We start from the raw sequence: 26,659 nt of genomic DNA on the forward strand, positions 1-26,659 counted from the left end.
CTGGGTTTCCTTGGGGATGCTCCGCCGAGCTAGGCCAGCGTCACCCTGTTCCAAATTCAGGAGTGTCATTATTTAGGCAAGGCCGACAGATCAGGAGATGGTTGCTGCAGAAATGGCAGTTTGTTGTTTGCAGAGCAAGCAGGGCTGTGGGGCTCAGGGGACACTCGTCCCACCAGGAGCACAGCTGGGGCCACATCCTGCTGCTTGGGCCAGGGCCCTGGGGCTCGGGGGATGCTGGTCCCACCAGGAGCACCGCTGTGGTGGGAGGGATGCAAGATCTCAGAGTGACACATCTGCATGGGGACCTCGGCCCCGTCGGCCTTGGCTCCTCCTCACCCACAGCCGACGGCCTCTGCGTCCCGTGTGCTCAGAGGTTGGGGGGGTGCTGCCCCCACACTTGGCATTTGTGGCGTTTCCTCCGTGTCTTCGCCGACAAAAACGTGCCAGTAACAGGAGACACCACCACAGGTTTGCGAGGCCCTGGCTCCTGGGTCGCCATGGGGGCCACACACAGAAACCTCATGTCCCCTACTTTCTACCTTTGATGTCCTTTGAGCTTTATTTGTCCCCGCAGAGGAGCAATCCTGCAACTGAGATGTCGGTGACTCTAGTGACTCCTCCCCAGTCTCCATCTCCAATGCGAATGTCATGATTCAGACCCACGTGTCTCAGACTCAGTGGAGGTTATAAAATCTGGTTTTGCCTCTGGAAAATATGCCAAATCCCATAGGAACGAACACTTGCCCTACAGTTCAGGGGCCATGATGTGCCCCTGCGGCCCGTGGCGCAGAGGCCAGTGGGGACACAGCGAGGCCTCGCCCTGCTGGCCAAGCAGCGCCCTCCTGACCTGGGCAAAGGCACAGGATTGGCCAGAGCAACTCGGCTCGTGTCTACACCCGCACAAAGAAGAACTGAGCCAACACGTGGCGCTTGTCCTGACACGGGAGACAGAGGCTGCCAACAGTAACAGCGATTAACACCCGTGTTATCTTCCACGCTGCCTCTGTGCAGACTCATTCTCCATCCAATTTATTTATTACTTGACTTGAAAACAGGAATCTAACCTAATAAAGATTTTCGGCTCTAAAAACCGAAATGGTATAAATAGCAAAATTCATCAAGATCAAACAATTTCACTTCTGAAGTATAGATGCCTAAAGGTAGAAATAGCTACCAAATTCTTCTCCGTAAAGGACAAAATTAAGCACGAAAAAAAGACTAGAGACCTGAAATGAGCTCAAGCCCCAGTATAATTAACGTGATACAAAATACGGGGTAACGTGATACAAAATTCCTCTCCCACCCAACTGACTCGTGGAAATTCTGAAAATGTATTTTTTTTCAAAAGATTTCTTTATCTTAGAGGATGTGCGGGGGGGAGGGGCTGGGAGGGGGATGGCCTCTGGAAGGCCCCACACCACACCAAGGCACGGGTGAGGGCTCCGCCTCAGGACCCTGAGCTCACGAGCTGAGCTGCCCCGAGAGCCCGGCGCTCGACTCACCGGGCCCACCGGGCACCCAGGGGCCCTCGAGACGTACTTTAGCAGAAGAGACTTTTGAGAACAGAAAATAGTTTGGGCCTCAGAACGCTTTCCAACATTGAACTTCAGAATGGTCCCCCCAAGATAATAAACATGAGGCACAGGACACTCTGCCTGGTAAGAGGAAGGGATGATTCGAGAAGCAGCGCCTCCTGCCCGGGGGTTAAATCCCAAGTAGAAACAGGCATGCGAGTCACAGAGCTGCAGGGGTGCGGCAGTGGGAATGGCCTGGGGGAGGGTGACCCGGGATGGGGAGGGGTTTGGGGACACTTGAGCAGATGGGGGGGTAGGTGAGAATCCCATCGGGGGTCAGCCTCCAAAGCATGTGGCCTGCACACGGGGCACACGCGGTGGCGTCTGTGTGGCGTGGGGGTCGACAGAGGGAGCTGCCTCCGCCGGGCCCAGGGCTCCGGCTTAGACGGGCGGCCCCCAGGGATGAAGGGGCCTGTGACCCACCACGCTTATAAGAAGCCCCTTGGGCCACACCACGGTGCAATGGGGCACGGACTGGCGAGGTCTGCAGAGTTTTGAGAGTGAGCGGGTGATTCTCAGCAACACAGGGTAGTCACCTGGGAGCTTTAAAAATATATAGATGCCGCTTAAATCCAGTTTCTGGAGGAGCAGCCTACTTCTGGGTCCATTTCAGGAGCTCTCAAATATGCCCAGGGTAAGTTGAAAACTAGTGGTTCAAACTTCCCCTTTCGCAGCAAAGCAAAACAGGTTGAGCCCCATGAGTCCCACGGCAGATTTCATCATCGCGTCGTCACATCACCATCATCACCAACCCGGAGAGAAGGAGACACTGGACAGTATCTAATCCTAAGCACAAAGCACAAAGTCCAGAATTACCCTCCCCTTATGAACACCTGGAAAACTGGATAAAACAGAAGAAGCTATTTTCAGGCCCGGGGGACTGCGGTCCTTAAGAGCAGGGTGAGGAGAAAGGAGATTAGGCAGGATTTCTGACAACCTCTAGACTGAGAATCTTGCTGAGTTTAGAATTCGGAGACGGAAAATTGGGGCAAAGCAGCTAGAATCTGCAGGGCAAAGTCCCCAACAGGAGGAAGCTCAGCAGAAAAAGAATTCCAAACATCTGCCCAGGGATCCCCTTGAGGCTTTTGCCAAATACAAATCTGTGCACACAAGATTGAAACCCCCAGGATCCAGGCGGAGTAACTTCCAACAACAACAACAAAAAAAAAAGAACACTGCCCATTCTCTTACTTATTCCATTAGTTCAATTATACAAGAAAAATAAATGATAAGCATGCAGGTTGGAAAGAAAGAAGTAAAACTCTTGACATGCACGTTGACACATAAAAAACTCTGAGGCATTTACCAAAATTAGCCCTTAAAATTCATAAGCAGGCTCAGAAAGTCCTCAAAATACAGAATCAGTATACAAAGCTTAATTGCACTTCCATATACTCGCAACAAACAATTGGAAATAAAAATGTTTTAAATCCCATTTATAATAGCATCCCAGACATGAAATACTGAGAAGTAAATTAAACATGTGCAAACCTGCCCTTTAAAAACCACAGAAGATTCCTGAGAGAACATTACAAAGGCCTAAGGGGATGGAAACGCAGTCCATATCCACGACCTGGAAGACTCAATGCTATTAAGATTCTCATTCTCTCCAAATGGAGCTGGAGATTCAAAACAATCCCAGTCAAAATCCCAAAAAGCTAAAAAAAAAAAAAAAAAAATCCCAAGAAGCTTTGTTTCTGTTTTTTTTTTTGTTTTGTTTTTTTGTTTTTTTGTTTTTTTGAAATCCAATTTTAAAATTACTTGGAAAAGAAAAGGACTTAAAATAATTGAAGAATTGAAAGTTGGATGACTTGCAGTTTCTGATTTCAAGGCTTACTACAGGGACGCCCAGGTGGCTCAGGGGTTTAGCACCTGCCTTTGGCCCAGGGCATGACCCCGGGGTCCCGGGATCGAGTCCCACGTCGGGCTCCCCGCAGGGAGCCTACTTCTCCCTCTGCCTGTGTCTCTGCTTCTCTCTCTCTCTCTGTGTCTCTCATGGATAAATAAATGAAATCTTAAAACAGACAACAGTTTGCAATAAAAAAACCTACGTACCCCAGGATTCCCTATATTTAACCATTTTCCAAGCAGTGTTTAGCGCGTTAGAGTTTCAGAGATTCGGCTACAGGCACCTTTTCTTGGCCTCTTGTCCGTGTTGACAACGGTCTCAATCAGTATTTCCCAAAGGTGTAATTTCTATCACTTGCCCTCTTTCTCAACGTGCTGCAGCCACTAGAGGTCTTATTACGTACCTTTGATCATGCCGGAAACATTTCCGTTTCAGAGATTTAGGACTTCCTATTCCCTCTGCCTAGAACTGTGCTCCTCAAAATATGCTCATGGCTCCTTCTCTCACTTCAGAGAAGCTTCCGAACCGTGTTCCCTCCCAGGATTCGTATGCTGAAGCCCTAATGCCCAATGTGACAAGGGCCTTTAGGGGAGTAATTAAGGTATAATAGGTCCTAAGGGTGGGATCCTAACCCAACACACCTGGGACCCTAAGAGGGAGACCCCGGAGAGGCCAGGTGAGGGCACGGCGAGAAGGAGGCCACCAAGGCCAAGGAGCGGGGTCTCACAGAAGCCAACTCTGCCAACATCTTTAACTTGGATTTCTAGCCTCCAAGCTCTTGTCTGCAGGAGACCGGGAAGCAGGAGGGTGGAGTACAGGAGACAGGCGTTAGGGCTCTGGGTTCAAGTCCCAGCTCTGCCACTTTCTAGGGGTGTGAGCCCCGGTGGGTCATGAACACTCCTGGCGCTTTTCTGTCTGTAGAACAGTGACGAGAGCAGTGGTCCTTACTTCAAAAGGCATTGATGTGAGACCATAATGAGACCCAGCACAGGTGATGCTTAGAGAACCGCCTGGAACAGGACATGCGTTCCGTAACGGGCACCTCCCATCGCGCACGGCCTGCTCGCTCCCCTGGAACGCTGGTTCCGAGGGACAGGGACGTGGTCTCATCCGGGGATGAGCTCATAGCCCCCAAGCCAGTGCCTCCAGGTCACATGTTAAGCCCTTAATAAATATTTGTGGCCTGTCAACAGGAATAAATGCAAAAGCCGGTTGACCTCCTCTCAAAGTCCACAAAGAATGTAGATTCCCCACGGTCTGTTCTGTGATCATCTTTTTATTATTATTATCAAAGCCCCTTATTTGAAATTCACTGCCTTTGTTTCTACTTAATTTTTCTTTTTTTTTTTTTTAAGATTTATTTATTTATGATAGACATAGAGAGAGAGAGAGGCAGAGACACAGGAGGAGGGAGAAGCAGGCTCCATGCCAGGAGCTCGACGCGGGACTCGATCCTGGGACTCCAGGATCACGCCCTGGGCCAAAGGCAGGCGCCAAACCACTGAGCCACCCGGGGATCCCTCTACTAATTTTTCCTATTGTTTTTGTAGCTGGACACGATCCATGCTCCCAGGTAACAGCCAAGGGCAGCTCCCGCTGATGGACTTCAGAACGCCCCTTGTCCCCTGACGCGTCACTGGCATGAGTCACCCTTTACAGCTCAGGCCAACATGTGCAGAATCCGAATCAGAGGCCTGGTGGTTTGGTACGACCTGCAACAGTCACAATTATCCATGGAAGGCTGCGGCCCCGCTCCTGGGATAACAGGTGGGGTACGAGGAGCTCCTGAAGGCATATTATTCCCAAATATCAAAATCTGCAATCACTTGTTTCTTAGCCAATCATGTAAAGCCAACGGTGGGAGTGTTCACTGTTATGGAAATCAACAGGCAATGCCATCTCCACTGGGTTATGTTCCTCAATTTTCACGGATGTATATTTTCCCCTAATATTAATGATTTTTCCCACTACCTGGTAAAGAGCCAGGAAAAGAATTTGCTGCCGTTACGTTAAGTAAGAAATTGCACTGCCTATGACATCCCACCCTGAATTCTGCTAAATCAAATAGGTTACCAGTGTCTCCACCAGCGCCATCCCTCCATAGCTGGTATGCCTCCTAAATATAACCCCAAGCAACCAGTTTGGATGGAGAGAAGAGCCCTTATAAATAAAAGTTCCTGAGCTCTGAAGGATGTTTTAATCGATTCTGATATTTAATCTTCTCGAAGTTCACGGTGCTGTGGCATTTTTTCAAGATTTAAGAAAACCTTTATGACCAGCAGTCGCCACAAATCAAGATCTAAAAAGCAATTGCCTTTGCAACAGCATCAAAAATATGAAACACTTAGGCGGACATCTGACCATAAAATGTCCAAGGCTACGACACAGAAAACTACAAAACATCATTGTGAAAAGCTAAAGAAGATCCAGAGAAAATAGAGACACGTGGGATATCCATGGGTCAGAAGTCTCAATATTGTTAAAACTTCAATTCTCTCTGTCATATTGACCGTCTGCTCCTTTCCTTTTTTTTCTTTCTTTTTTTTTTTAGTCTTTTCTTTTTTTCGTTTTTTTTTTATTTTTTATTTTTTTCGTCTGTTCCTTTCCGGATGCAACGCCGTCTCAGGGAAAATCCCAACGGGTCTTTCTAGAAACATTGGCATCGTAATCCTAAAATTCACACGGAAATGAGGGTGACCCGTCTTAGCCCAGACGATGCTGGAAAAGAACAACGTCGGGAGCTTAGAGTACCCGATTCAAGACTGTTTCGAGGCTCCAGTCGTCGGAACAGAGTGGCCCTGGATCAGTGGGGCAGAGTCCAGGGCGCAGCGCCCATTGGACTTCTGGTTTTGTGCAAAGGTGCACGGGTGATTCGACAAATTCTCCTGGAATAACCGAAAAAAGGAAGGTGCTCGACCCTGCGTCCGCCTCTCATCACATATAAATATTAACTCAGTAGATCACGATCCTGAATGTAGAAACTAAAGACACGTAACTGCGAGAGGAGAACCCAAGAGGAAATCTGTACGACCATGGGCTGGCCAAGGATTTCAGGGGTGGGACGTGGACGTCGCGAGGCACAGGAGAGAACTGGCTGGCGACGTTGTGAAGATGCGTAACCGTTGTTTTTGGAGACCTTGGTAAAGGGATGAAAAGACAGAGCTAGAATGGGGACCGGGGTCCTTGTGAGTCCTGTGGGGAAGAAACTAGACTTCTTAGGACAGCGAGTGGCACAGCCTGGAGGAGCGGGGGACGGCCTCCTGCGACTTCCACGCGCCCTGGCCGCCGCCCAGAGCTAGGGGAGCCCGGGCGGGGCGCACGGAAGCGGACAGAGCTTGGCCGACAGCCACCTGGCTGTGGAAGCCGTGACACTGACCCACACGACGGCACAGATGAGCCCAGAGGACCTGTGTCAAAAAAGGGACAGGCTGCACGACTCCACGCGTATGAAGTCGGAGGACATGCGAAGAGACACCAGAGAGAGAGCCTTGGTCAGGGGCTGGCTGAGGCCCCCGGGGCACACATGTGCACCTGCCGAAGCCCCCGAGCCGCTCACCTTACTCCGTCACCCACGTCCCTGGAGAGCGTGTCATTATTTTCCCAAGATGGTATGTATTTATTCAGGAGAGACCCAGAGAGAGGCGGAGACGCAGGACCAGGGGCCCTGCAGGGGCCCGAGGTGGGACTCGATCCCAGGACCCGGGTCATGGCCTGAGCCGAGGCCTCCGAGTGTCGCATCCAGAGCCCCATAAAGGGAAGAGTAACCTTGGAGCCCGGGCACAGGCCGCGCCGAGGACCCAGGCAGGGTGGGCTCAGAGGCAGTGCCCCCACCTCTCGGCCCCTTCCGGGCGCCCCCTGGCCCCCGATGCCGCCAGCGTCCTGGGCGCCCCTAAGCTGCCGCCCGCCCATCGTCATGCCCCGCGGCCAGGCTGGGCCCCAGGTCTGCAGCCGGCCCGAGCTTCACCGCCGGCCTTCCTTCCAAGCAACGTCTCCACGGCCCAGCCCCGCCATCTGTGCTCCGCACGCCCCGTCTACATGGCCACCTTGGCCTCCACCCTAAGCCCCAGATTTCCTGGCCACCGGGTGCATGGCCCCCGCGTGACATGCCACCTGTGCCCCCGCCACCTGGCCTCCCCCGGGCTCGGCAAACACCCGGCACCATGCAGGTCATCAGTGACAACGGGGCTGGGTCTGGTCGTGGCTCCAAGCTGGTCCCTCCCCACGTGTGTCGCGGTGACTCGGGGGTCCCCGGGCCCCCACGGGGCGTGTTCCGAGCCACCTCCCATGGCCACTCCGAGCAAGGAATGGGCTCTGTGGAGCACCGGAGGTGCGGGGCCGAGGGCCGAGCCGGGACCAGCGGCAGCTCCGGGACGTCCACCCTCGGACCTGGCCGCCGAGGCCCCAGGTCCTGTCCTCGGCCCCTTGTCTCCGGGGCTGAGCCAACCTCCTGGGTCAGAGGGTGTCCCGCGGCCCCGTCCAGCGTCCTGTGGCCCCCGCTCCCGGCCTGCCCTGTGTCCGGTGTCTAGGGGGCAGGCCCCCGCTCCCAGCCGCGCTAGGGGCAGACATTGTCCTATTAACAACCGTGACCTGGGTCCCTCCCGGATCAGTGTCTCCCCAGGGCTCCCACTGACGCCACCGTCACCTCACCTTGCTCGGCGCTCGCCGGGGCCAGGGCGCTGAATGGAGCGACACACAGTCTGCACGTCCCGGGTCCCCGGCTCGGGGCATCAGGGTCGCAGCGAGCACCTGTCAAGCCAAGAGAGGCCGCATGGCTGCCCCGTGGGAAGCACCCAGAGAAACGGCCACAGGGCGCCAAGGGTTCGGGGGGGGGGGGGAAGAGAGCGGGCGGGGTGGGGCAGGTGACGCCGGGGCCGCCCCAAGGGCTCCTGCTGCCATCAAGACGTCTCTGTGCTGGGATGAAGCTGTTCGCCGCGGCGCCGGGCCCAGGCCCCAGGGAGCCCGCACACTTGCTGCTCCCGGACCCAGGGGGACCAGGCCCGGGCCCAGTATTAGCTACACACCTGCATGGGAAGGAAAATTCACATTCTCCAGATCACGGGTTCACAGCTACAGGAACGTGGTTACATGTAATCCCAACTCTGAAATTTAGAAAATATAGAAATTCGGGCAACGTCTGGGAATATATGAGTAGAACACATATGCCAGTAGGGTTTGCTTCGAGTCAGGTACTTCTCATTCCAGACAAACTGGACACCACGAAATCTAGGCCCCCGGGGTCACGCCAACCCCGCCAGCGGGCTCGTCCGGAATGGTCTGGAAGGGGCGCATTCCAATTCCCCTACACTGTGGGCCGAGTTACAGAGTAACTTGCCAGCAGACCGCTCAGAACCCGCAGGGCTGTTGACTCAGAGCAAAGTCCACCAGATTCCACGGAGCTGCGCTGAGCGGAGGTCACAGCCAGTCCCAGCGGGGACACGATGCGCTCGGTGCCGGCGGCCTTCCTGGCTGAGCTCCCCGGCAGCCTCCTGCTCGCCGCCGTCTTCCTGCCCGTCGTCCTGCTGCTGCTCCTGCTCATCGCCTGGTTCAGGGCCCAGCTCGTGCACGGTGAGTGGGAGGCCGCTGCCGCCCCCGCCCCGCGTGACACCCTGCCCCGCGCCCTCGGCTGCCGGGGCCTCCCTGCGGGTCTGCATAGCCTGCCCCATGTCACCGAGGGTCCCTCGGGGCTGGGGCCTGAGCGAGTTGTGGGAGGACTCCTTACTGCGGCCCCGGCCTGGCCCCTGCCCGACCTAGACCCCAGCGCCAACCCTGACCCCAGTCCTGACCCCAGCCCTGGCCCTGGCCTGGCCCTCACCCCAACCTAGACCCTGACCCTGGCCCAACCTCTAACCCTGGCCCCAACCTAGACCCCAGCACCGACCCCAGCCTCAGCCCTGGCCTGGGCCCCACCCCGACCTAGACCCTGACCCTAACCCAACCCCTGACCCTGGCCCGACCTAGACCCTGACGCCAGCCTGCCCCCAATCTCTGACCCCGGCCCCTGGCCCAACCCCGGCCCGACTAGAGCGTGGCACCGACCCTGAACCCAACTCCGACCCTGGCCCCCACACCCGGCCCCAGCCTGGCCCTCAGCCCGAACTAGACCCTGACCCCAGCCCAACCCCTGGTCCTGGCCCCCAGCCCGACCCCAGCCCCGACCCTGGCCCCGACCTAGACCCCTGCACCCGGTCCCAGCCTAGACCCGACCTAGACTCCGGCGCCTACTCTGACCCCAGCCCCAGCCCTGGCCTGGCCCCTACCCCAACCTAGACCCTGACCTTGGCTCAATCCCTGACCCCGGCCCAACCTAGACCCTAACTCCAGCCTGCCCCCAACCCCTGGCCCAACCCCAGCCCCAACCTAAAGCGTGGCGCTGACCCTGACTCCAACCCTGACCCTAGCCCCACACCCAGCCCCAGTCTGGCCCCTCCCCGACCTAGACCCTGACCCCAGCCTAACCCCTGGCCCCAGTCCAACCCGACCCCAGCCCCGACCCGACCCTGGCTCCGACCCCCGCCCCCAGCCCCAGCCTGGCCCCCACCCTGACCGAGACCCTGCCCCCAACCTACCCCCCAGGCCCACCTGTGGAGCAGCACCCGGGCCTGTGCCACGGGCCTCCACCCCATGGCAGCACACCCCACGGCCGTCAGAACGGGGCTCGGGGCCGCGACACAGGCACAGACACAGGCGTGCAGGCAACGTGTGCACACACGCACCTGTCCCTCATTAAGGTGCCAAACGCTGTGCGATCAGGGCGCTTGGCGAACGTTGGGCTGAGGGCTTGGCGTCAACTCTCCGTGAGTCTTTAGTCTGAAGGAAAAACCAAACCAAACCAAAGCGAAGCACCAGGAGCTCTGAGCCAGTCAGGCCGCCGCTGAGTTCTGCTGTAAGTGAGCAACTGAAGTGTGACGCCGGGCTGAGTGTCACTCGGGTGCGTGGCAGATCGGTGAGCTGAAGGGTCCCCGGCAGGGCTCCCGAGGCCGGCACTGCTGCCGTGCACGGCACCCAGGAAAGGAGCAGTGAGGCGGGCGTGAAGGTCCTTCCTCTCCCGCGGACGTGTGCCAGGTGCACGCGATGTCTCTACAGGGGCCCCGCTGCCCACAGGGGCTCCGACCCTCGGTGAAGGCTGTCACGTATGACCTACGATCAAACAGAAGGACAGCTGGGGTATTTTTTTTTTTTTAATAGAGGGGAAGGGCCAAGGGAGAGAGAGGAGAATTTCAAGCAGGCTGCGCGCCCAGTGTAGACCCTGGTGCAGGGCTCGATCTCACACCCTGGGGTCATGACCTGAGCCAAGATCAGGAGTTAGATGCTTAACCGACTGACCCCCCAGGAGCCTGGGGACACTTGTGGGAGGAGACGGGGAACACAAGGAGGCCCTGGAGGATGGGGAGCACGCCGCTGGGTTGCGGGGTTCCATCCCGACGTACCGACTCTCCCTGGCTTTCCGTCCTGTGCCTCCTCTCTGCGAGCGCCATCCCGGAGGAGCCAGCTATCCGTGTCCCTGTCTGGCAGCAGGCCCAGCCCTCCTCCCCGCTAGGTCGGCGCGGCCTCCGCTGCTCAGCTGCCTGGCCCTTCACGGCCCCAAGCCCTGGAAGAGAAACTTGAAATGGGAGGAGAGCCTGGGGGCTCCCCGGGATGCTGGGGCAGGATGGCAGCTCCCAGCCTGGGCAGTGCTGCCGGGCCCGGCATCGAGCACCCCGCGGAGCAGCAGCGCCGTCCTGCATCGCGTTCACAGACCGGAGCCAGCTGTCCAACCCAGGTTTCACTTCCGGCTGCCTTTCTGGGTAACTTGAGTATCTCAAAGATGCAGCAAGCGGGAAGCGAGGGAAGCAATGGGCCGAGGGAGCCAACGGCCCCAACGTGCCCTCCGCCTCCGCCGTCAGCCCTTTGAGGCCAGGCTACTCAGCCAGGCACCCGGTGCCGGGACAGATGCTTCAAGAAGGATTTGACTTTACAGCCTTCTGTAGCCCCGGGCGCCGTCTGGGCAAACACCTGTGATCTGCAGAGATGAGGAGGCCTCCAGGCTTCCCGCCGCTCAGGCAATGCGGCCCTGCTCAGCTGGGGGACGTGAACGCGCCACACTCAGCCAAGGCCCAGGCCGACGGTCATGTCCCCTCGGGAGCCTGGGGATGGCAGCCCACCCGGTGCTGCGCCTGCACCCCAGGGCTGGGAGGGGGCACCCTGTGCGGGCAGTGGGGGCGCAGTGCCATGCCCGGGGCTGGCCCGGGGCAGGCCCGGCGTGGACGGGTCGAGGCAGCAGGGCGCTTCCGTCTTGGCCACGTCCCTGCCTGGCGCATGCTCCGGAGAGAGCCCCCGAGGCAGCGCCTAATGTGGGGGGAGGCAGGAGGCCCCCCGCACCACAGGCCAACCCCCAGAATCCCTGCCGCCGAGGCTCCCCCTGCACGTGCGTGGGCCCGGAGGGGCTCCCACGTATCTAGGGCCCGCCACGCACCAGGGGGGCCAGGCCCGGGGACAGGGTCCCACCAGGGCCTTTCATAACCCAGAGAACCACCCCAGGTCTGCAAAACCCCGAAAGGCACCTGGCAAAACCGTGAGAAGCCCTTAGAGACTTGGCCCGTCTCTGCTTCTGGCTGTGGCCTCGGTCATGGGTCTGGGCAGCGCCTCAGGAGTGGCCTCCCCGTCCCCCAGCCTTGGGGCCACGCACTCCCAGCAGAGACAGTTGCGTACCCACCGTGACGAGCAACCCCCCCCCCCCCCCCCCGCCCCGCCACCTGCCCTCCCGGGCTCCCCTTCCCTTCCCTGGAGTCTCCTGAGGTCTAGGGCTGCGGCTCCAGGTGGGAGGCTGGGGGGGGGGAGGAGCTGGGGGGAGGGGGGAGGCATGGGGAGGGGGAGGGGCCAGCGCCACTCCGCCCCAGGCACTTCATGCACCAGGTGGCCCCTGTCAGTGCCTGCAGGACAGCAGGGGAGCACCACCCGCTGGTCCACAGGAGCACTACCTGCCATGGGAGCCCCAGCCACTGGCCCATGGGATCACCGCCCACCAGCCCCACGGGAGGACTGCCCCCCCACAGGAGGACTGCCTGCCAGCCCCATGGGAGCACCGCCCGCAGGCCCCATGGGAGGGCTGTCCCCCACGGGAGCACTGTCTGCCGGCCCCATGGGAGCACCACCCACCGGCCCCATGGGTGCACTGCCTGCAGGCTCCACAGGAGGACCTCCCACCGGCCCCACAAGAACACCGACCCTCGGCCCCATTGGAGCACCGCCCGCCAACCCCATGGGAGCATTGACCCTGGCCCCATGGGAGCACCACCCCTTGGCCCATGGGAGCATCACCCACCGGCCCACAGGAGCACTGCCCGCCGGCCCCACGGGAGGACCGCCCCCCCCACGGGAGCACCGCCCGCTGCCCCACGGGAGCACCGCCCACTGGCCCCATGGGAGAACTGCCCCCCCACGGGAGGACCGCCCCCTGGCCCACGGGAACACCGCCTGGCAGCCCCACGGCCAAAGCGGGTTTCCTCACTGCTTCCCTTCAGTTTGGACTGGGCCCCGGCATGCCGGCTGCGGCAAGTGGGGTCAGGGTGCTGGTCCCTGTGGGCACTGGCCAGGGGGCAGCTCCTGGGCAGCCTGCCCTGCATGGCTCTCAAAAACCTCCTACTCACACCGCAGGCTGCTGATCTTTCCCTCTTCTCCCAAAGGGAACTGTGCATCCTTTCATGGGTAACTCCTGCCTATACGTTTTCCAGGGTTAGCAGGCAACCTTAGCCTGAACATATTTTCATTTTTATGTAAGTATATTCCCTTTGTTTTCCAAATTTTCCTTTAAAGAAAGGCATCTTTAAGAACATTTTTAAAAGGCTGTTCTTTCTGTAGCTGTTTTCCTAAGTGTAAGTAGTTATATCATTTCTATACTTTTAGGGGAATTGAGAGCACTTGGCCCCAAATAAGATATCAACAGTTTGTATCTTTATTTAGCAGTTCCCACTTAAAAACCGTAGGCAGATGGTCAAGTGTCACATCGTGAATCTTCCAACCAGGGTCATGGCAAATGTAATCGTTCCTATTTTGTTCCTGTAAAGAAAAGGACATTGAGAGATTAAGCGGGGTGTTCACAGAACCCCAGAGTCCTACATTCTGGAGCAGAAAACCAGCTCGCCCGCCCCATACGTCCTAGTCCATCCGCCAAAGAGGCATTTTAGGATGTGATGGATGGTATTGTGATCGCTCACCACTGATCCCCACACTCAGAGGTAATGGTGCCCGCGGAGCTAATTAGTTTGTAGACCCCAACGTTCTCACAAAGGAAGAAAGGAAATTCTCTAGCATCGTGCGCTCTCCATCCTTTGCCTCGAGGAGTAGCTTTGGAGGCAGCTCGGAAGCCCGAACCTCCCATCAGCAAAGCCTTCATCGCCCAACGCCATGGACATTTCCTACCTTGTGGAGCTGAGGCTTGGATGATCTCCCCAAGTCCTGCGATTCCTAAACCTCTACCTACATTGCGATACTTGCCCTCCAAATACCTTCACCCTAACCAAGAACAGAATGCTCTCTAAATAACCAACAGTGCCCAAATAATCATTATTTTCTTAAAAACAAGTCTATTGAATGCCTGCAAGTTTTCATATGGGGTTAGACCCAAAATAAGGCCCAGTAAGTGATCGCAGTCCGGCCCTCGGCGATGTTCACGTTCCAGAACAAACATCTCAAGCGCTGAAAATGCGCGGGCACCCAGACAGCTTTCACCAACCTTCATATGCGTGTCCCGGCAGTCCACGATCCAGAGGGGGAAAGAACAAGTCGGGACGACGTAAGGGTTAGTCGAGAGCTCAGACTGTGGAACCAAACCAAATGGGGTTTGACTTCCAGATGTCGCCACGGCCACCCAAGCTCCTGAGGTCATTTCTTCATCTCTAAAATCGGGTCGTAGCAGGAAATAGCCGTCTGGTTGGTGTGGCGGTTGAGTGAGGCACTACGCACAAGGTTCTCAAGAGCGCCTACCACAAAACTACCGTGATCACTACTCCTGCAGCTTACACCCCCCCGGAAGCTGTGTTTTGGCACTAGCATAGCTATGATTAAAAATCACCCTTGTAAGAATTAACTAAGCTGCCCAAATCGCTCACCTGGAGAGTGGGAGAGACCAGAACGGAACTGGGCAGGCGGGCGCCGGAGCCAGGCTTGTCCGCTACCATGTAGACTGCACGTGCGCCGGCACCTGCTGCAGGGGTGCACCCACAGACACGGAGGGGGCCAGGGGAGAACTTTAAGCAAGGCAAGGAGCTGATGAAAGCTTGGAGCGGCTTTGCTCTCCTCACGGGACAGCTTATGAGTGACAGGGACTCCTTAGTGCCAAGCCTTCGCCCTGAGTCCCAGAGGCCGCATCTCTTCACCTGGGGCCTCAAGAGGGAGACCTCCGTCGCCTACGGAGGGGGCTCAAGGACAAACTCCGTGTTCTCAAGGCCACCTGGTGTCACCTGCCTGGGGCCTCCCGGTGTACTCCCTGAGCCAGGGGAGCCAAAGGGGGCAGGGGGGGCGCTGCGCTTGGTGGGCTCCCCCTGGGGCTCTCCGTGCTGGTTCTCGCTCCCCAACACCTGTCCATCAGTCTCGCTGCCCAGGTCGCCCATTCTCAGTTCTGCGTTGTGTGTCCCGGTTCCTCCGTCACAGCACCCATTGCGTGGTCAGTCTTCAGGGTTACGGGGGAGAGAGACCCGTCCCCTCCGGATGAGCCTGCGGCCTAGCAGGGCCCCTCGAGAGCCGCCTTGGTGCCAGCGGTGGTCCCAGGAGGGGGGTGGGCAGTGGGGCCCAGTGTGGCCAGGTGGGCATGGCACCTGCGGGCCAGGTGCAGCCTGAAGCTTCCAGAGCGCAGATGAACTCGTGTCACCTGCCTCAGCGTGTGCGGCCCTGAGTAAGACAAGCGAGGGCGACAGCCACAGGACACCACCGCGAGAATGAGGCGCGTAAGGTGTGCACAGCGATTCCCGGTGTGGGCCCTGCTCCGTCCTCCCCACGTCCCCTGCTGCAGCTTCTGAGGCCCGGGGAACCCACGCCCGTCGCACCCAGGGCCCAGGTGACTCCTCCAGGGCGGGCGCGGTGCCCAGCGGGGAACTCACCACGTGGGCCCAATCGAGCCAAAGACCCACGAACACGCAGGCCCCGCTACAGGCTCCTGGTCTTGGCTCTGGATGACCCAGTAACTGCGGTTCTGGAAAGAAGACTCTGAGGAGGAGAAGCAGGCCTGGGGCCGGGCAGGCGGGAAGGCGGGGGTATTTGCTGCCATTCCGGGAAGACCCGGGGGACCTGCGGGGACCTCAGGGGACATTGCATAGCCGCCAGGGGGGTGACACTGGAGCTTCAGAGGCAAGTGGGAGGCCACAGGTCGCGGGGGGTGGTGACAGCCGGAGTAAGGGGCTCGGGCCGGGCCACCGAAGGGAGCTGCATGGGAAGGCACCACTGTCCCCGGCCCGGGACCACCGGGAGCTCGCGGGGTCGGGCAGGTGCGCGGGCGATGAAGGTCGCAACCGTCAGTTCAGTGAAAGATGAGAGGCAGCAGGGGGAGGGCAGCGCCAGCCGATGGCCCCACACAGGTTTGGGGGGGGCTTGTGTCCCCCTTTGCACCCCCGCCTCGGCCTACGACCTGCTTTATCAATGCCGACCCAGTGGGGCCTTAGGGACGCTGATTGTGGGATTGGAATTCACTGAGCTCGCACTTGTCAGGATGACGTGTCCGCCACCGTCGGGAGCATTCATTCACATTCCCGTGGGGGGCGGTGGGGGGTCGGGGGGGACCCCGCGGCGGGGAGGTGGGGGACCCTGCAGCTGGGAGGTGGGGGGCCCTGAAGCTGGGGAGGTGGGGAGACCCCATGCTAATGGCCGGTTGTCCTTCCAGTGGACGAGGAGCAGTGGCTGTGGGCGCGCCGCCAGCAGAGACGCAGGTCACGGTACCGGGGGGGTGCCCAGACCGCACCCGGGGGGCTGACCTCGGCGGGGCGGCACGTTTCTACCGCCAGACAGTGACGACTATGAAATAAGGTGACCAGCTGCGGCGACAGAAGCCCAGGCGGCTGCCTCGGAACCGCTGTGCCAAGCGGCCACCCCCAGCGGCTGGGAGCCTGGGCGCAGGTGCTCATTGCAGTGCAGGTGCTCATCCTGGTGCAGGCGCTGGTCCCGGGGCAGGTGCTCGACCCGGAGCAGGTGCTCACCTTGGTGCAGGTGCTCATCGCAGCACAGATGCTCATCACAGCGCAGAAGCTCATCGCTGCACAGGTGCTCACCTAGGCGCAGGTGCTCATGGCGGCGCTGGGAGTCAGGCTTTCCTGGCTGAGCCCCGCGGACTGGACGCCCGGCGCTCTGTGACTTCTGCAGGGCCTGGTGTCATCTGGGGGACGCGGTTTTTAAGTGACATCGCTGAGGATCCCCTCCTGTGGCCCCGACGGAGCACAGGTGGCTTTGATGCCAGAGTGAGGAGGCCCCAGGTCCCCGCGCCCGCTCAGAGGGCATCCGTCGGTCTCGGGGTCCGGCCTCGACTTGGCCTCGGTCCCCTCCCTGCTGCCCTCACCCATCAGCACCCTGGTGACAGCGCAAGACGAGCATGCGGGTCCCAAGGTGTGGGTCACGGTGCGGGTGCGTGGCCATGGGGTCCGGGGTCAGCGGCTCCAGGACGATGCTCGCCTTGGCCGCGCAGACCGACCGGTCAGCAGCTATTTCCAAACCGGAGGGACGCCCACGCTTCGGCACGAGCTCTCTTCCCGGTGGGAGGGCGCCCAAGGGCGTGAGGATGACCGGTCGCCAGCACTGAGCTCCGAGCAGGGGTGAGGGAGTAGGGGCCACCCTGCTCCGGGACCACAGCAGGTGCTCCCTGTGCCCCCCAGGACCCCAGCAGGTGCTCCCCGTCCCCCCTCCAGAACCCCAGCAGGTCTGGCTGTGTCCCCGGCTTCACTTGTGAACGTCCCGAGCTGTTAGCGGCACCGAGTGAGCAGGGGGCGCGGGTTAGAGACGCAGCACGGCGAGGACCAGAGCCAGAGCTCGGCCCTGGACCCGGCCCACCTGCCCGCCCCCCCCGCTCGCCCGCCCCCCCCCCCCCGCTCGCCCCCCTCTCTCGTCGCCCCCCCCTCCCGCTCCTGGCGCTTCTCGGCACCGGGCGCTGAAGCTGAGCCTCCGGGTGCACTGGATGCGTCACGTGAGACCCGACCACTTGGAGACAGTCCCTCCGGGTCTCTCTGCGTCTGATCACGAGGGGCCTCCCCGCGGGGCTCCCAGGCCTTTGCTGGCGCCACGGGGAGAGGGGGGGACGGTGCCCCACTGGCCCTGGGGGTCTCCTTGCCCCCCGACACCCACGGACAGCGCGGGCCGAGGCTGGGCCGCCAGGGGCTGATGCACGACGCGGCTGCGGGGACCCGGCCACGCACCGGAGGCAGCGCCTGGGGTGGTGTCGCACCCACCGGCACCTCCAGGGACTCAGGCGCAGGCGGTGCTGTGAGCGGAGGGGCCTCCCGGGGGACCAAGCCCCGGTCCTCGGAGCTGAAGGCGCCACCCACAGCAGCACCTGCACAGGGTAACCGCAGCTCAGGGCAGCTGGGGGCGGCTGGAGGCAGCTGGGGGGAGCTGGGAGCGACTGGGGGAGGCTAGGGGCAGCTCGGGGAAGCTCGGGGGTGGCTGGGGGCGGCTGGGGGCGGCTCAGGGCAGCTCTAGGCAGCTCAAGGGAGCTCAAGGGCAGCTCAAGGGAGCTCGGAGTAGCTCGGGTAGCTGGGGGAGCTCCGGACAGCTCCGGGAGCTCGGGGGCAGCTAGGGGGAGCTCGGGGAAGCTCAGGGGCAGCTCGGGGCGTGCTGGCCGTACCCCCGCCCCTGCGTCCCCTTAGGGACCCCTTCCTCCCCGGGGCTCCCAGGCCTTTCCCGGGCCCAGAGGCTCTCAGGGCGGCTCCTACCCCTACTTCGCAAGAACTCCTGTCCCAACTCTTTCCCCAACACGAGGCCTTGGGTAAAATCGCGCTCCTTAGGTTGCCTTTTTTTCTGTGAAAATTCACGGAACAGTAACTGTTGTTACAAGCCACGTAAAGCTGTCCGTGCTGACCTGGCACGTTGGTTGGCAGCCGCGCTGGGACCCCGGCCCCGAGAAAGGAGAGGTGCGCGGGCAGGACGCGACCCCTGGGTGTCCTGCTGCGCCCCGAACAGGCGGACTTACCTGGATTTAATTTGACCAGTTAACAGCCGCGAGCGTTTTCTAGAATTCAGTAGCAACTAAAGAATCAAGGACAGATGCACACGGTCCGACACCAAGAACAGCTTTACCCTGCAGTCTTAGGTTCTCGCGCAACACGGTGTCTGCTGTCATTCAAGTTCACGACCATTGAACCGCGTCCTGGGCGCCCGGCGGGCTCAGCGGTTAGCGCCGCCTTCGGCCCAGGGCGTGACCCCAGGTCCCGGGATCGAGTCCCACGTCGGGCTCCCCACAGGGAGCAGCTCCTGCTTCTGCCTCTGCCTCTCTCTGTGTCTCTCATGAGTAAATAAATACAATCTTTAAGTAATAATAAAAATAAAAACACGTTCTGGAAATTAACTTTCTGAGTTGCTTAGCAGCAGGAGGTCTGGATCACTGCGAGGCTCTTGCTTCCCCCCACCCCCCGCCCATCAGAAGGGACCCGTGGGTTCATGAGAACCTACGCAGCGCGTGAGTGACAAACACAAAACACACATTCGAAACGTTTTATTTATAATCGGCACCAGGCAGATTAGGAATTCAAGAATTCTTTCCGCTGTCGTTTCGATCATTCAAACCCACGTCCCCAAACCCCGGTCACTAAGGGCAGAGGCTCCTCCCTTCCATCCGGATGATGAGCTTTCTGGGAACCTGATGGGGGCTCAGCCGCGACGTCCACGCGGGGCAGCTGGACGCCCAGCATCTGCGCCTGCGCGGGGGACCCTGGGGAGGGGGACGGAAGGGAGGGGCCGTGGGGGAGGGGGGCGGAGGGGGAGATGGGGAGGGGCCGGAGGCCCGTGGGGTAGGGGGCAGGGGCAGAGGGTGGGCCGTGGGGGAGGGGGTGGTGGCGGAGGGGGCCCGTGGGGGCGGTGGGGGAGGGAGACGGAGGGGAGGGTCCGTGGGGGAGATGGGGAGGGGCCGGGGCCCGTGGGGGAGGGGCAGAGGGCGGCCCGTGGGGGAGGGGGCGCCGTGGGCGGGGCACAGTCAGCCGCCAGGTCCGAGGGCCGCGAATGCGTGGGGCCATGAGGCGAGCGGCTCCGCCCCCTCGGCCTCCGCGCGCCTGCGCAGGCCGTGTTCTCGCGGCTGTTTCCGGCCACCGTGAGGTGCGGGCCGGGCCGCGAGGACTTGCCGCTCCCACCCGCGCCTGGGTCGAGCCGCCGGCCGCGCACTCGGGAGGGCGGCGGACCCACGTGCCCTGTGCCCCGGGCCCGGGAGGCCGTTAGGGGCGCAGCCGCCTTCCGGCCGGTGCCTCCTGAGGAACAGTGGAGCTGCCGCCCGGGCCTGAGGGCCGCTCCCGGGGTCACAGGGCCTTCGGGACGCGGCGGAGGCCCCGCGCAGGGCGTCGTCGGGGGCGGCCTGGGGCGCTCGGCGGGCTCGCGGCCCGAGGGGACGCCCCGGCAGCGACTGAGCCGAAGCTGCCAGCCCGTGGGCAACCTGTGGGGGCGGCAGCGGCCGCAGGCTGAGGACGGCCCCGCCCCCCGCCGGGGACCCGGGAGCGCCCACAGACGAGAAGCGACAGGCTGCGGGAACACAGAGCCTTTATTTCACGGCCGCATCACAGCGGGGCGCTCGGAGTACAGGGGAGGCTGCCAGGACGCGAGGCGGGCACCGGCCCGCACGGCGGTGGGAGCGAAGGAGAGCGCGCCGCCCCGTGGCCGCCGCTCCCGCTCGGCCTCCGCAGCCCTCCGCCCACCACGGCCCGCCCCGCGCCTGCTCCTACGGGGCCGCCGCGCAGCGCACGCGGCCCGCACCAAGCGCCCGGCGCCGGGAAACCTCGTGCCTGGCCGCAAGCACGACGGGCTGGGCCGCCCGGAGGGACGGTCGTGGCGCCTCCTCTCACGTCGAGAGGGCGGGGCTCCACCCGCAGGGCTCGGCCCTCGCCGCAGGTCCCACGGCTCCGCAGTGGAGGCGCCCGAGAGCGAGCCTCAGACGCTAGAGGACCTTCCGTGCAGACCTTCCGGATGCACGGAACGCTCCTGAGCGGCAGCGACGTTTCCTCAGCGGCGTGGCCGCTGTGCTCCGAAGACTCCGCTGTTTACCGTGAGAAGTCGAGGGGAAGCGTCCGAAGGTGGGAAAGCCAGCATTGGGATTAGTCACACAGTTTCCTTTCCGCACAACAGCACCTGTTCAGGTGAACAGCACCTCGCCAGCCAGGCTGGCTTTGTTCACCGTCATCGATCAAAATGAGTGACAAAAAGCAGGTAGTTGTACACTAAGTAAACGGGAAACAAAAACAAAACTCCCTAGTTAAAAAAAAAAAAAAGAATCAAGAATGTTTAGAAGTGGTTATAAAACAAAATAATGTATTAAAATGCGGGGGAACAGGATAGACCAGGGCTGTTAGGTAAGGTTTGGTTGTCGGCATTTTAATTCTTCAGGCTCCTGGTCGGGTTACCGGCGTAGCACGGACTGGCGGCAGTAGGGGGGGCGGCGCGGACACCTGCGAGGGCCGAAGCTCCTCAGGTTCGCAAAGTCGAGTGTTGTTTAAAAGATGGGTTCTCTAGGACGAAAAAAGAGAGAAAGGACTTAAATATTCCAAAGACACAGGCTTGGAAAAGCCCACATAAGTACCGCCCCACCCAATTCCCAGTCGGACCACTGACCGTCACCGTGCCTGGTCCCACAGCGGGGCCACTCCCGTAGGCCAGCACGATGGCCCGCCCGGTGCCCTGCGAGCAGACCGGCCCAGGAGCCGCCACGCACGGGTGACCCCGACCTGCACGGTCCCTGAGGGGAAACCGAGGTTGGCTTTTTAAAGCTCGATGCAAGGAAGGAGGAGAAACCAAGTCTGTTTGAGCTCCCTGACGTGAGCGGAAAAGGTGCCTCAGGTGAGGAGAGCAGGGCCGAGGCCGGGTGGGAGCAGGGACACAGACCTTGTGGACGGGGAATCGCCCACAGGGCACAGGAGGTTGGGGGAAGTGTCAGGACCCCTCTGATACCACACCGAGCAGCACACGCTTGGTCTAGCAGCCCGGGGAGGCCACACACAGCTGCACACAGCCCAGAGAGGTGGTACACAACCACACACGGCCCCGGGAGGCCACACAAGGGCCCAGGGAGATCATACACGGCCGAACACGGCCCAGAGAGGCCACACACAGCTGCACACAGCCTGGGGAGGCTGGCGCAGAAGGCAAGCGAACCCGACCGGGATGGGCTCTGTGAGCTTAAAGCAAAGTGAGACATGAGCCCAAGAAACCCTCAGTCGGAGGAAGGGAGGGACTAAAATGGGAGCAGACCAGGGGGCAGACAGGAAAATAAGGGTATGTGCTGTCCCCGAAGGAGAAACAGGTTTTGGGAAGGTGACTTTTCACTTAGTTGAGCTGGTCAGACGCCTGGTGGGTGGTGGTGACCCAGCGGGCAGTGCGGTGCTCATCAAGCTCCTTCCAAGAGACGCCGGCCTCGAAGTCGACTGGAACAGACACAATTAAGTCTTGTTTCCTAGGAAAACCCCTCACTTGCTATGTTAGCCTCCTCTCAGATGCGTCTCCTGCCCGTTATGTGCTTGAGGCTGTTTCACTGCTGGTTCCAGGTGGGGGTTGGGGTGGGGGGGACAGAATCAGTGGAGCAAACCCAAAGTCCTCCTGTTTTAGGTTAGTGATTATGAACAGACACCTGGGGGTGGTGATTGGCACCGATAAAAGATCAGTCACTATCACTGACTTGAGGACCTTGCTGGGACCTCAGTCACAGGATCGCCCCCTGCCTTGGGTGAGTGGCTCTGTTCTCCTTGCTCAGTGAACACCCCTTGTTCTTGGAACACAGCCGCCCCCGCAGCCCAGCTTCTATTAGGAAGAAACCTCCTACATCAGCAGTGCTTGCAAAGCCGCAGAAGACGAGGCTTCCGATCCCATTCTCCACGTCCCCGGACACCATGGCACGGTATTTCACGAACCGGCTTTAACCAAAATTAAAACCTCAATTTAGAAAACAAAGCCAAAATTAAACTTGTAAACAGGAACCACGAGTACGTAGGAGTTGAATGAGAAGTCTTGATTTCAAAGAGCTTCAACATTTATTGAAATACATGTGGAGAAAGACGTAGTTGCCCACGTAAACCCGAAGGGCATTTGCTTTCCTGTATTCACAATCAGACCACTAAGAGGTAAAATAAAGCACCTCCCTTTGCCGGGAGTAAGGATCACAAACGATAACCTGCACACGTGCTCGCACTGCACACCGCTGCGGAGTGAAGGTCGCATCACTGCGATTTTAGCAGCAGGCGCATTTTCCCGTTATTCCTCAAGCAGCAGTGAATCACGTGCAGCTGAGCAGCGGGCAGCGTGTCAGGACAGCCTGGTGGGCCCTCCCCGCTGATGCAAACGTGGGCACTCGTGGGCCGTCTGTGGCGGGCGCACCAGCCAACCTCTGCTGCTTCCGGTTCCTGCCGCTACTGAGGTTCTGAGCCCAGGAGGGGGGGCATAGGCCGCAACACCCAAGGCCACTGCTGCACGCTCATCACACATTCACGCTTTTCCTGTTCCGCTCACGTGTATCCACGAGAAGGGGAAAAAAAACGCTTCACATTTGGTTTGTTTTTCACGTTTTGGGTCTAATGACTCTGTCACCCACTCCGAACCCACGGAAGACCGAGCACCGGCTCCTCACACGAGCACCAAGCATGGACACGCTCCTTCCCCAGGGGCGTTCTGTGCTGTGTTCACAGCAGCCCGGACACCCTGTCAGGACCGACCACGCACCTGACTCCCGGCTCCTTCCTTTTGGTGACTCTGTGATGTCCACCTGGAGTCTGGGGAGGGTGGCGGCGGGGAAGCGCCAGGTTGTGCGGCAGGGGCTGGAGTCCTGGCCCAGGAAGCAAACGCATCGCCACCCCTCGAGGGGGCCAGGCCAGAGGAGACGCTGACCCCCGGCCTTGTCGGAGCCCGCGGCCCCGTCCCGCAGCCCAAGTCCTCGCAGCCACTGCCCGCCTGCCTACGTCGCCTCAGTCATCACGCACGCTCTCAGGACACTCGGATTTCCTGGATGAGCCCAAGGCCAGCGGGCAGCCGGTCAGATTCAAGCACGGGGTGCCAGGGCTCCAGGGACTGCGCTGGCGGCAGGTGGGCTCCAGGCTGTGGCTCTGCTCCACAACCCACGCGCTCATCTGCCACGTGCACTCGCAAAACCGGGCCACCCAGCTGCGCCGAATTCTGCCAGGTGCTGCAAGCCCCTGCCCGGATGGGAGGCTCGATAAAAATGTAAAAATGCGGTTTTTATAAAAAATAATTAAAAGGATGCAAGAAACCATAACATTTGTTTTCAGAGTAAGATTCAGTTACTGTAGGGCAACAGTATAGCCAGAGACCTTAAATATGTGAATAAAGATATTTATGTGAGGAATCCAACTATTTCCTAAATAAAAATAAGAACCAGGTGCCAACTGTTTGGTTTTAAATACAAAGGTTTACGGGCTTCAGTTTCTCATGCTAAACTTTCTTTGCTGGGTTTCCCATTTGCAGATTTGATTTTCATTTTTTAATCCACTTCCGTTGTAAGAAAGGAATCCTGGTGCCAAAAGTGCGAGTAGGATATGTTTCTATTTGGGGGGTGTGCCCGCAGAGTGCAGACAGGGACACCGAATCCAACGTCTTCCTTTCTGGCCAGAGACAGCACGTATCCTAGGAGGCCGGGGAAACGGCTTTGCATCCTCCTTTGCCGGGCCGTGTTACCGCCGTCCAGGCGCCCGGCCTCTTCCGCCCTTGCGTGGCCTGCAGGCCTGTCTCACAGGGGGCGCACCCAGCCCGCGCGCTGCTTCTGCTCCCTAACACACACACGGGCACCATTTCACCTCGAAGACTGAAGTCCGTTCAGAGGTTGCTGGGGTCACATCCATTCATTTGTTTCACTTTCAGGAGTGAAACAATCAATTTGAGTCAATTTGAGATGTTCACCCCAAGTTTCTGTTTAAGAAAGGAAAAGTCTACCTTTCCCACAGCCGCGATTCCCTCTCTCCAGGGAAGGCCCGTCGCGGCCTCCACCCCGTCACCCGTCAAGGCCCTCACCGGCCTTTGGGAGAGGGTGAGCTCTCCTGATGCCACTGGGCCACTAACCAGGTTTTCTTTAGTCAACGGCAACGTTTCTGTCCGCGTCTCTACATGGCACACTCGAGTTCCTCTACTGGAGGAACTACCACCACCAGCACTTGCAGAACATCCTGTCGGATGAAGACATTGATTTTACCTCATTTTTAAACATGATTATTTTGTGAAATATGGTTTTACTTGTTCACTTAGTTTTAGATCATAGCTGCAACTTCAAAGACACTTTGTACAAAATCAGCTTTTCTAGGATGAAGCGAGTGTTGACGGCACCACTGGGAGTGTAACTGGAAGGGTTCCCGGCAGGGACCCCGCGGGCTGCAGCGTGGATTCGGGACGGGCCAGTCCAGCCTGGCTCTGCTGCGAGGCCTGGGCCCCCGGTCCTTGTCCACGCCCTGGGCGGCCGTGAGAACCAACACAAGTAATAAATGGCAAAGCTCCCCAACAAAGCGGGGCACGGAGCGGGCATTCGGTGATTGTTGTATCAATCTCCATACACAGTATCTCAAGTTTTGCCGGGTTCGCTTCCACATTAGGTTCAGTTCTACCCTGCAGGACGCAGGTCCAGCTCCCCCAGGGACAACCGCCCGGCCCAGGTACGTCACCCAGTCCACACGCTTTCCTTCCACCCTGCGCTCCACCGAGGAAGCCGCCCTCCTGAAGGCCGCCTGGCCCAGACACCGAGGCAGGCGACCTGGAGTCAAGTCTGAGCCGCAGTGCTGCCGGGGGCGTCGCGGCCTCTGCCTGCCCAGGTCTGCAGGGAGCCCCACAGCAGCACGCGGGGGACCCGCTCTTGCCGGGCCCTGGCACGGCTCGCCACCCGCCCCATCCTCTGCTCGCCCCTGAGTGCCCGCACCCCGGTGTGGGCGTAGGGCCTTCCCCGCTGCCTTCTGGGGCGTGTCCTGAGGTGCCATCCCAGCCCTTCCTGAAGGCCTTCCCTACACACCATCTTTTCCTCCGCATGCTGTTCTGGGTTTACTCTGTCACAGCGACGATCCTAGTGCTTCAAGCACAAGAGTCTACACTGAAGGAGTCTATGAATGGAGGCAACAGGGACGGACGTGCAAGGCAAGAACCAAGAGCAGGGGTTTGGGAGGGAAAACCCAAACTACTGGATTCTATCATCGGGAAGCAAGCTCTAACTGCCTGTCTTCCCCACCACTTCCACCTGCTGATTTCGGGCAGTTCGCAGGCTCATTTCCTGTCCTCTTGTGAAGGAGCCGCATCTATGCTGTCCTGGGAGGACATGATAGCTTTCCCAAATCTCTGAAATCTCCAAAAGTCTGACAAAGATTTCTCCAATACTTAGTATTTGGCCCTAAGGCGTAAGGTCTTCTGCTTCAGTCTCCTAGGTCTAAGTCTCGTGGGAACGTGACATGAAGGCGTTTCCCAAAATCTTAAAGCTTCTTTTAAGAAATGAATGGGCTAGAAGAGGTCAGTCAGTGCGTTGTATTCTAGCTACACCTCTATCAGGCTTAGGTTCCTAAGATGAGGGGAGTGGACCGTGTCTCTGTAGCATCAGACTCACATTTAAAAAAAACTGCATCAAACCGTTGTTTCAGGAAGAAAACCTTTGAAACCACATATGAACAGAACTCACCAAGTACCCGTCTGGTGTTTGCCTAGAACAGGAGGCTCAGTGGGAATCCAAAGGATTCATCTCTAGACCCAATTCACTAGATTATTAGTAAGTTATTAGTTTACTTTTTTCCCTAACGTTTTTAAATCCAGTATGTTGTTTCCTACTCAGCACGTCTTGATTCCAAACAGCCGGAGGTGAGTACTGGCCACAGTGACGGACGATCCACACACACCTGCCCCACAGCTGACAAAGCTCATGATGCTCGGGAGCAAATAACCACAGGGCCAACGTGTCCGTGAAGGTGACCCTCATGGGGTTAGGGGCGCCTCACACACGTCTTGGTTACCAGAGCACAATTCCCCCCGAATGCCACCCGCCCCATGTCCAGAAAGCAGCATCTGAGATGACCAACATGAGACGCTGTCCATACGTGACACCACGCTCCGCTCTGCCCATGGA

At 59.4% G+C, this 26,659-nt stretch overlaps 2 protein-coding genes across 11 annotated transcripts in view; one reads left to right on the forward strand and one right to left on the reverse strand.

Annotated features, from left to right (window-relative positions):
• Positions 1-5,143: 5,143 nt before the first annotated feature.
• SMLR1 (small leucine rich protein 1) lies at positions 5,144-18,902 on the forward strand. Of its 3 annotated transcripts, XR_005986110.1 has the most exons (3): positions 5,144-7,031; positions 8,031-8,988; positions 16,274-18,902. XR_005986110.1 is itself a non-coding variant. In XM_041744466.1 (2 exons), exon 2 carries the CDS (start codon positions 12,029-12,031, stop codon positions 13,109-13,111), a length of 1,083 nt encoding a protein of 360 aa, XP_041600400.1. In that variant the 5' UTR covers positions 8,278-8,988; positions 9,997-12,028; the 3' UTR covers positions 13,112-16,267. The 3 variants fall into 3 exon arrangements, 2 of the variants coding, with proteins under 2 accessions (XP_041600400.1, XP_041600401.1); XM_041744466.1 differs by lacking the exons at positions 5,144-7,031; positions 16,274-18,902 and adding an exon at positions 9,997-16,267 and having other exon boundaries at positions 8,278-8,988; XM_041744467.1 differs by lacking the exon at positions 5,144-7,031 and having other exon boundaries at positions 8,478-8,988; positions 16,274-18,901.
• A 1,199-nt stretch (positions 18,903-20,101) lies between these two features.
• Positions 20,102-26,659, reverse strand: part of EPB41L2 (erythrocyte membrane protein band 4.1 like 2) — a 202,136-nt gene continuing 195,578 nt past the window's right edge. For 7 of the 8 annotated variants that reach the window (XM_041739352.1, XM_041739363.1, XM_041739404.1 and 4 more), the window contains one exon: positions 20,102-21,080. The gene's annotated coding sequence lies outside the window, so the exon portion shown is untranslated. The remainder of the gene's footprint in view (positions 21,081-26,659) is intronic. The other variant, XM_041739346.1, reaches the window with a different exon arrangement.

This window comes from Vulpes lagopus, chromosome 2 (assembly GCF_018345385.1).
Source record: "Vulpes lagopus strain Blue_001 chromosome 2, ASM1834538v1, whole genome shotgun sequence".
In the NCBI taxonomy this organism is placed as follows: Eukaryota; Metazoa; Chordata; class Mammalia; order Carnivora; family Canidae; genus Vulpes; species Vulpes lagopus.

Bases quoted from the DNA above. Each gene is read 5' to 3' on its own strand.
- SMLR1 (XM_041744466.1), top strand. From the start codon at position 12,029: ATGGGTCTGGGCAGCGCCTCAGGAGTGGCCTCCCCGTCCCCCAGCCTT.